Source organism: Dreissena polymorpha, chromosome 2 (genome assembly GCF_020536995.1).
Source record: "Dreissena polymorpha isolate Duluth1 chromosome 2, UMN_Dpol_1.0, whole genome shotgun sequence".
Lineage (NCBI taxonomy): Eukaryota > Metazoa > Mollusca > Bivalvia > Myida > Dreissenidae > Dreissena > Dreissena polymorpha.
Genome location: NC_068356.1, coordinates 141,457,700 through 141,467,912, shown reverse-complemented (window position 1 = coordinate 141,467,912; position 10,213 = coordinate 141,457,700). Strand labels below are relative to the sequence as shown.

At 35.3% G+C, this 10,213-nt stretch overlaps 1 protein-coding gene across 7 annotated transcripts; it reads left to right on the top strand.

The window, feature by feature from the left end:
• Positions 1-1,902: 1,902 nt before the first annotated feature.
• Positions 1,903-7,672, top strand: LOC127869234 (uncharacterized). Of its 7 annotated transcripts, none has more exons than XM_052411615.1 (3): positions 1,903-1,996; positions 3,063-3,146; positions 6,111-7,672. In XM_052411615.1, the coding sequence occupies exons 2-3, from the start codon at positions 3,063-3,065 to the stop codon at positions 7,410-7,412; spliced, it is 1,386 nt and encodes a 461-aa protein (XP_052267575.1). In that variant the 5' UTR covers positions 1,903-1,996; the 3' UTR covers positions 7,413-7,672. The 7 variants fall into 7 exon arrangements, with proteins under 7 accessions (XP_052267575.1, XP_052267578.1, XP_052267577.1 ...); XM_052411618.1 differs by having other exon boundaries at positions 4,944-7,672; XM_052411617.1 differs by having other exon boundaries at positions 1,910-1,954.
• Positions 7,673-10,213: the final 2,541 nt, after the last annotated feature.

Genomic DNA, 10,213 nt, shown 5'->3' with positions numbered 1-10,213 from the left:
AATACGAATGACCTGTTTCGTAACCTCGTTCATGCTACTACAGCGGGTATTTCTGGAAAACGTTCTTTGGTTCTCAACAGATAGCGGCGATCTTTTGTATTTACGGGTGCTAGCAACACAATAGTAGAAGGTTAGTAGAAGGTTTAGCTTGTTTATATTCACGGTTCTCAATACATAGACAGTTGGATATGAGATCATCAATTACTACAGGCATACTATAGGCAACCTCAAAAATGCTTTCGCTAAAACCGAAAACAACTAAATATATTATACTAAATATATTTATAACAATAAATATCTTTTAAAAAATGTAGTCGGCGTATACGCTGACTTTGAAATAAAGTTTGCAATTTACTTTTTTAAATAAATAAATACAATAAAACAAAAGTAAAACTATTGTGTTTTGTTTTTCACTTGTAAGTTGCATTTCACCGCATGAAATGTGTGTTAGCATTGTCAAACCACACATTAGTGTGAGTAGATAAAAAATATACTACGGGAGAGCACTTCATATGTGTCCTCATATGCCTTGTTATGAGTATCTTTCTTCACTATCGAAATATATCGTATGTTGATATTTGATTTAAACGCAGTTTTCTTTCGACACATTTGAATCACACGTCAATAGCGCCGTCATGCGAAAATGGGTCTTATGCGTTTCGGCAAGCGTTTGTTAAACCCAACATGTGCTTTTGCGCAGTCAGGCCATAGGCGATGCTGTTCGCTATAAAATCACTCAATATGTCATGTTTCTCCTTACCAGAAGGAGAGATAGCTGAGTGGGCTATTTATATGATGGGCGCATATGGAATAAGACCCATTTTCGCATGACGAGGGTACTTACAAATCTCATTGCAAATTGAAAATGCCACATTTAAGAACAATGCTTTTTGATACAAAATTGAATTCAAAATAGCAAACTTGTTAATAATGGCAGCCTATCCACACATTAATCAATGATTTCCAGATGTGCTGACCAAGTACGGCAAACATTGTGGTATGATAAGTAAACGATTATCTCTTATCGTGACACTATACTATTTCGCTAATGATTGTTGTCTCATCTTGGAGGCGAAAGTGAAATTCTGCGAGATTGATTGTAACGCGTAATTGTAACAGGGCCACAATTTGTGTCGTTTGAGCATACAGAGAGTAGTCCGGAATTCCTTACACTGAACAGTGTTACATCCCTTGAATTGAGCACATACGCAGTGATGTAGCAAAAATTCAGAGGTTGTATCTCGAATCAGCTTATTAAATATTCGAAAATATTCACGCGTGTCTGTTGGCGTTATGTAAAAGTCACAAAGATGAAAACTGAGTAAAACAGCTATGCCTTAAAGCGCATTAGTGCTCTATACCTATGTTTATGTCAGCGTTGTTGACACCGTGTGAACTGCTCGGGTAACAAGTAAAGCATAAACAGCAATGTTGATATACTTTTATTCCTCCATATACAAGATACGAAGATTATTGTATATTTTGAATGTTTATATGGTGTCAAAATTCAAAAGTTTTGTACACGGAACTTTCATTATGATGTTATATTCTTGGTGAGATAGTTATTTGATTTTAGAAAAAATATTCCTTTAATATGATGGTGACTGCAAATTTTCTTTATATTAAGTTCTCATTACCATTTTCATCATACTTTCTATGCTTTTAGAACGTCCAAAAGCATGTTGTTTTTATTTTGTCTTAGTTAATCTATGAAATAATAAGGATGATAAAAAGTGCACACAAAACTCGACCCGTGCGCTATGACACACACTTTATAAAGTTGAATGGCGTGTGTTCATTTGAAACTTGCGATTGATTTTGAAAAATGAATTGCGTGTTAAATTATGCAATAGCGAACATCTTCAGTGCCTTCAGCGCTTTGATTCAATTTGTTTAATGTATCGGGAATAACGCGGGGATTTCCCGGGAATTTATAAAAACGAAACCGCAATTGGTAAATCTGTTTAAAGTTGTTTTACTATTGTAAAGCAATACGGTACGTGTGTAATTTTCGTATTAACTAAATTGTTCGTATTTTATTTCAGATGTATACCTACAAGTGTGTTTCGTTTCTTTTGTATCAGTGGTGTGTTTCATAATTTTAAGTACGAAACATGTTTAGACATCTAATTTAAAATGAAAAGTGCTGTTAAACAATTTAGAATATAAAACTTATCAATGTAAAAATGAATGTGTACACGCATAATAAGACTTTTGAAGGTCCAAACGACTAAGAACTAGTAATGTTCAACCTTATGCATTCAACCTCTTGCACAACGATAACATATGTGATGGTATGGAACGACAACTCTGCTTGAAAATTGCCTATGCATTAAACAGATTGTTGTATGCAAATCGAAAATGGTTACATGATCTTGTTTACAGTAAGATTGTAAACGTATGATTCAGAAATATATGTATAGTGTAAATTTGTGTTTCCGTACGTACAAATCACTGTAAAACACAGGGGTAACACTTATAAATGCGTACTGTTTCAGTTTTTTTTTATAGTATAGGGAATAAGGCGGGGATTTCCCTGGAATTTATGAAAACGAAACCGCTTTTGGTTATCTGCTTGAAGTTGTTTTACTTTTGTTAAGCAATACGGTTCGTGTGTACTTTTAATTTTTAACTCGACTATTATATATGAAATATATTAAGTGGAGCTATCCTACTCACCCCGGCGTCTGCGTCTGCGTGCAAATGTTAAGTTTTCGTACTACCCCAAATATTGTCTTTGTCCCTTGACATTTTGCTTTCATATTGTGCATACTTGTTAACCAACATGACCCCAACCTATAAACAAGAGCAGACAACTCTATCAAGCATTTTGTCATAATTATGGCCCCCTTTCCACTTAGAATATGCAGCAAATGTTTAAGTTTTCGTACTACCCCATTTATTTTCATTGTCCCTTGACATAATTTATGCTGAAACAAATATTTTACGAATACAATATCATGGTAGAAAAGTCGTATTAGGCATGTGTTTCCATCAATGGAAAACCGGTATAATAATGATTGATGTATATGCATGTTCGTGTTCCATATATACGTGTACAGATGGCTGAAGGTGGTTACTGGCATGAAGAGACAGATCATGAACGTGCCCGGCGTCCAAGAGGCCTTTACACTCATCTCCTTGAAGTAAGTTATGTGTTGTAGAAGTTCTTGTGTTTTTTAAGAGTGCATCGATAGTGTCGCAAATCATTGTTTTTTAGGTGGCAAATGCATAGTTAACTCACATGTTTCACTGCTTTCAAGATTGTTCAGAAAGGGAGAAAACTGCCAACAGTGGAATTCAGAATTGCGGAAATAACTTGTTATCAGCGGACTGGTGTAATTTGATATAATTTATTCAAAACTTTGATCTTTTTGGTCATTAATAGAGCATACCGGTCATCCGGATACTTCGATATATGGATGGCACTTCGATTAAAGAGAGGCGAGTTCTGCAGTTGGTTGTTACGATATATGTTCTGTTAATTGGGTTTCCGTATACGGAACATAGTTTTGCCGATAATTGATATGACACTTTACATTTCGAAGAAAGAAGTTTGCGGAAGAACGATGGGCATCATGAAGAAAACGATACAATTCCATCAAAAATGCAGCATGAACTTGATTTTCTGAACAAATTTAAAAAAAACATAAAAAAGCATAAATAAAAAACGTGTTTACTATTAAATGCATAGATCAGTATGTCTCTCAGTGTTATAATATGTGATATTTGTAGTTTACTTACAAATGGGAGGCCATTTTAATTTTTATTTATTTAATGCAACATTTTCACGGACATTTCTTTAATTAATCATTGACAATGGATCTTTTGCTTCCGATTACCCGACACCTTTGAACAGATGAACGACACTGTTTTTAGTGAACCAGAAATGTAAAATTCCTTGAGGAATACTGTTAAAGTAAGCAACCAAGAAATAACAATTTCTGTAATTTCGTAAATAAAAACATGCTTCATTACTGTTATCCCTTTGGAATATCGATTATTTTTGTCACGTTGAAACTTATGTACATTCCTGTTGAAGTCGGTTTTTGGTACTTCACCGGTATTTTTACCGAATTGTGGGTAAATTCCGGTATGTTCACACCACTGCTTTCTACAGAGTGACGGAATAATAATAACTGATGGAATAATTTCACCCTCGAATTAATCTACCACAATTTTGATTTCACTCGTCTGTATCTTATTCTTCAAGTGTAATCACAAATAGACCACACATGCAAATACAAAGTAGCAAATGTGAGGTGTTTGCAATCTACCTCTTTCAGCAGCCGCGTGTATTTCAAAAACCTTTCCATTGTCCGTCTCTGTCTAACTGTTCCAAAACACAAGGTAAACTACACAGCACTTCCTTGTGTGAGTGTTGTTTACAGGTGATGAGCCTATTGCGTCCACTTCATTGGGATACTATACATCTTCAAACTCAAACACGATATCCACTTGTTTGTAATAAGTGTTTTGAGATTTTTGCGATTTGTATTTGTCCGTGTGATGAAGTTTTAAGAATCCCGGAGTTCAATGGGTTGCCCCTAATTATCCAATCTCATGGTAATACTAAATATTCCTTCGTGGGACTTTGACTGGAATTTCAGCCATCATATTTGGCTCTGTAGAATGAGTTCTTATTCTGCCTTGCTCTTGCGGTATTTGGCACAGTTTTCAACAGTTTATAATAATCGTCATTTCTGTTGTAAGTAACGTACAGTAACAGCACTTATACTTCGACAGAGTATTTTCAATTATTGGTTCAGATATTGTGAAAAACACAAAAATATCTTTGAAAGAATAAGTACTGTGTTTCCGCATTAAAATATGACGAATACACATTTCATTAACAGATTCCCTTTTTCAGAACCAGTTTTTATCTATTCAATTCGAATTTCTAACCTGTGCTTGTTTTAACCCACCCAATAACGTGTTTTCAGGTCAAGAGATGTGCATATCAAGCAAACGTTATCGTTGCGTAAAGGAACGTGCTCCCCATAATCAGAGCTCTAGATAGAGGCAGTTTTCTACTCGCTAGTTATTTTAAATGTTTATTAAAAAAACATGACGCGGCTATGCATTAAAATCGTCTTGATAATGCGATTCTAATCAAATCAACACCAACAACATATTATTTTACCAAGGGCACAGATTTATTTGCCTCTTAAACGCCTTTAATCCCTTTATATAGAGCTCCGCTATACGTAAAATCAAACACGATCGTGTTGATCCTCATCCGCCTTATTTGAAATCCTGTAAATCCCAAGTTACCACTAAACAAAACTTCATCATACAGACGATTGTTTCCGGTCGTACCTTACAATTTATTAAGTCAGAAACAAGATTTTGAATCTTTTTTTTTAATTGAAAATATCCCAGTTTATTTCCAGATATATGTTGAGTAGTAATGTGAATTTTTGGAAAAGAAAACAATCAGTAATTATAGTACACATATGTTTGCAATTAAGTCACACATAGGTTTGCAAAGTGTCGCGCTTGATTCGTACTTCGAAATGTTTTGTAAGTATGATCAATATTATAAAAACAATATTATAAATACACGTATTTCAAGTAAAAGATAAAACTCAGAGTGCCATATTTGTTGAAAAGTATCCGTTATCCGACGTGTTATTTTATCGGGAATTAAAGTGTCTTCAACATCAAGTACAGTTATTAACCTACATGCTGGAATTTCAAACACTTTCTATCGATATTTTTCAGTTTTTTTTCTGGGAACTGAAAAGTTCATGCTGTTTTGCGGTGGATTTTTCTTTGCAAAATCTACCATCTGTTAGTGAAATTCGTTTATAACAATTCAAAAAAGATACCACTTATCAACTGCACCATGTCCCATTGATCAAACAATAATGTTAAGAATATACATTAAAAACGGAGGAACTTACTTCTCGCGTATATTGCAGTATTCGGATTACCAGCGTGATACACTGTCGAATTATGTGTATTATTTTAAATCTTAAAAAATACGAATAATTTCAACACTTTTCCACAGATTAATTACGTTAATTGTTAAACTTTGTTGCATCACACATGTTGGCTTCATGCCGATAGTGTTTTCTGTTGCATTTACATGTTCCAATAAACTTCAGGTTCCATGGCAACGTGAGTCCATAGAAACCAGTACTGTGATGAACTCGCTTGGGTATGGGTCTCATATCAGAAAGGCGCGAAGAGAGGTCTACGATAGCATTGGGTCCGCACATGTCTTCACTACGGGTAGTAAAGCCGAGGGACTGACAAACTACTTGGAGAGTGACATGGACATCATGACTGTACTACAAGATGTCATGTGTCTAGAAAACGATGTTAGTTATGATATACTACCAAGGAAAATTACTGTGTTTACATTAAACACCGGGGAATGCTACCACGGACATTGCAGACTTGCACTAGAGCGGCTTGGTGCAAATATTCACACTTCTGTTCGAAATGCTTTGTGTGCTGATGAAGACGGACGTGCTCTCTTGTGCAGCGACTTGTACGTTAATGCTTATGATGAACTTCATGTTGGAGTCGATCCACGCAATGTACGACATGAACGTGCAGGGCCGTCAACGCCGAGATCACTCATAGGGGCATTTAATATAGACATAGTCCATTCGTTATACTGTTACTGTCCCAGCATACTTAGAAAATGGGCTGAACGACGTCGGCATTGGCCACCTCCGGATGTAGTTCACAAAATTGTATCCATGGGAGCCTTTGTGACACCTGTCGGTTTTAAGGGTAGCGAATATAAACATGTGGAATGGCGGATCTGTTTCAATACGGGGGAGAATTATCTTGTGAACTGTCTTAATAACACACAGGTTTACATTTATGTATTACTAAAAATGGTGATAAAGGAAGTATTAAAGCCACTCAAGAAAGAACTTTCATCATATACAGTTAAAAACATAGTTTTATGGATTGCGGAGAACATTCCACAAGAATTGTTTAACGAAAGGACGTTGTTACACTGGCTACGCGAAGGGCTGGTAGAACTACGATCTGCTATATTAACAGAAAACCTTTCGTATTACATGATTACGGAGAGAAATCTGATGGCGGCATGTGGTCTGGATGAAACGCAGAAGCGAACGTGGATACAAATGATTACAGACATGATTGACGAAGGACCGAAGGTATTGCGCAGAATACCGAAGATACGGAGAGCAATAATCTCACATCCAGAGCCTCTGATGTGGTACGGTAAGAGGCGAATGGAAATTGAATTGCTTGTACTTAAGCAATTGATCAAAATGATCCAGCACCGGGCTTATAATGATGTGGAGTCGGATACTATGATCCAGGCGATAAACAGACGAATACACGAGATATTGAGGTCGCTCAAAGGATGCGTAGGGAAGGAAGTCTGGCTGATAATACGCTTGATATATTTAAATATATGATGATGTAATTACTAGATGCATGTGTAAATGATATTCACAAAGTGCATTTTAATGTGATTCACAACCGATATTGATGTAATTTTCAATCGCGTGTTTTAAATTGAATTTTTAATGGCTGATCATTATAGTATAAGAAGTCACTTTACTAAGTTTCTTTATTGACGGTATACCGTATTATATTAATTTTGCAAATGTTCGAATATAACTGGTTGTATATGTAGAAATGTGTTATTTTAATAAATGTGTTTAATACGGATGATGTAAGGTAAATCATGCAGTTGTTTTCTATTAAAACACAAAGCCGACTGAATGTAATAAAAACCTGCACCCGATCCGATTACTTGTAAAATGAGCTGAGGTTCAAAGGTTTTATGAAAACAGCAATTGAGGATTGGCGTGTTAATTTCAGGCCGATACATTTTAAGGAATGATACTGCAACGCGTATACACGTCGCTTCATTACTGTGAACAAGCGCGATGTATATAGACGTACATATAGGACTTAGTTAAATCGACGTTTAATACGAATACGATTGCGTGTAAATATTTTGCTGAATGTTTAATGAACGGTGGTATTACACATAAATGTTTTTTGTCCAAGTGTTTGATTTACGTGATCACTCAGACTTTTTCCCAGGAAATTGACTTGTCAAAACCGCACATCCCTGACGCATATATGATAAGCTACAAGATAAGTATCGATGCAAAGCATCAAAGGGCGTCGGGAATTTCAGTGTAAAAGGCACTCAATGAAGTTACATGGAACAATATTTTTCTACTGTAAATATTAATATATTGGCCGATTATTTTAAACAAAATAGAAAAAGATACTGGTATAACCATTATCTATGATTGTGTGTTATAACCCCAAATAACCATTGTCTATGATTTTGTGTTGTAACCCCCAAATATTTCATAGTTCATTTTATTTACAATGGTTTCCTTTTTTTACTGGCATCCGTGTGCAGTTTTCATTAATTGAACAGAACTGTGTAGGTTTTGAAAAATCTGCTTCATCTTGTAAGCGTAATTTCATATTTTTCTCAACTTCAAGGGGAGATGATTCTGAACTTATTCTTACGTTGCTCGTTTACGATAGGGGTTGAGTACTCATTGATATGAAAACACTGTAACAGTTTTAATGTGTTTACGAACCCCCCACCCTCTCACACATATATTTCATGGGCATAATAAAAACAAAAAAATAGTTACAATAAAACAGCATATTTATTTAAACTAAAATGTCTACATCAAAACAAAAAGTTAACATAGAACACAAATAAAATAATTTGATTCTACTGGGGCTCGAACCTTGTGCCTCTCACATGTGAAGCGAGCGTGTAACCACTGCACTACGGAACCGCTTAAAAAATCACCTTCTAACTAAGATATTCATAAGCTATTAACTGTCGGTTTAAATGTAAACCCGGAAGTTTAAACGCTGGATAGTGAGCGGGGGTAAAGGTCCATACCAAAGGGTCCATACCACTGGCAAGATACGGGTCAGGCCTGCGGCCTTCTATATGTGTTTCTTAAAAAAAAACTGTAGGAAAACTTGATAGTATTGAGACTGGGGTGCTGTGATTGTGCTCCTCATTGATAAGCGGCTGCTTCCTTTATTAAGACTCATTATTACAATTAATAATACGTGTCGCGCTTCGCGCTCTATAGCGCCTTTATTAGTAACTAGGTGGTTTCTAGGATAGTGGGACAAAGAAGGTTTTAATGTGTTTACGAACCCCCCCTCCCATCCTCTCACACATATATTTTATGGGCATAATAAAAACAACAAATGGTTACAATAAAACAGCATATTTATTTAAACTAAAACGTCTACATCAAAACAAAAAGTTAAAATAGAACACAAATAAAATAATTTGATTCTACTGGGGCTCGAACCTTAGACCTCTCACATGTGAAGCGAGCGCGTGTGACCACTACACTACGGAACCGCTTAAAAAATCACCTTCTAACTAAGATATTCAGTTAGTGGGAGCCTAATGGGTACTTTTCCAGAAACTCTCGTTGTCATTATTTCCACATAGTAAATTGTATATCACAATTAATTGCAAAATTTTAAAACTTTTTATAAGCCGGTTAACTTTTTATACTTGGTTGAATACACCTACCCCTTGACTTGGTTGGACGTTTTCTATGGATTCACCCTATATCCAAAATATATATATTTTTGTGTAATGTGATATACATATATTTTGACAATTAACTTAATAAACGTACTCGACTGGATTTTGTTAGTAGATACAGAATTAAAAAAGTGTCATTGAAAGAGAATTGTGCCTTTGATGCCCAATAATATATGCACTTATCTGGATAAAATGGCAAAAACGACAACAAATGGTTCGGTGACAAGAAACTTAAATTACGTTTTATGTCACTTGTAGTGTGATGAAATGCATATATTGTACATATTTATTAAACACAACATATTTTCTACACACTGAATGAATTTCATGAAGTTTTCCGTTCCTATCTCAATAAATTTTACTTTGAGTATGCCTACCCCAATTCATTTTCACGCAATGAATTAAAGTATAAATTTGTTTATCACTTCTTTTTAGGGGTTTTCTAGTTGCTTATTGAAAGCTACAGTTATAAACCATGACATGTGAAGAAATTTAGCTAACTTTGAATTAATATTGATATAATAATACATTAACAAGAGCACCGCATAATGGGTGCAACGCTCGGCTGCGAAAGCTTGTCAGAATTTTTTTTTAGAGGTCAAAGTAACCTTGACCTATGCCCTAGTGACCCAAAATGGGTGTGGCGTGTAGAACTCA

Coding starts and splice junctions, on each gene's coding strand:
- LOC127869234 (XM_052411613.1), top strand. CDS start 2,483: ATGCGTACTGTTTCAGTTTTTTTTTATAGTATAGGGAATAAGGCGGGG. Junction 2,567..3,062: donor TGAAAACGAAACCGCTTTTG/GTTATCTGCTTG, acceptor ATACGTGTACAG/ATGGCTGAAGGTGGTTACTG. Junction 3,147..6,110: donor TTTACACTCATCTCCTTGAA/GTAAGTTATGTG, acceptor AATAAACTTCAG/GTTCCATGGCAACGTGAGTC.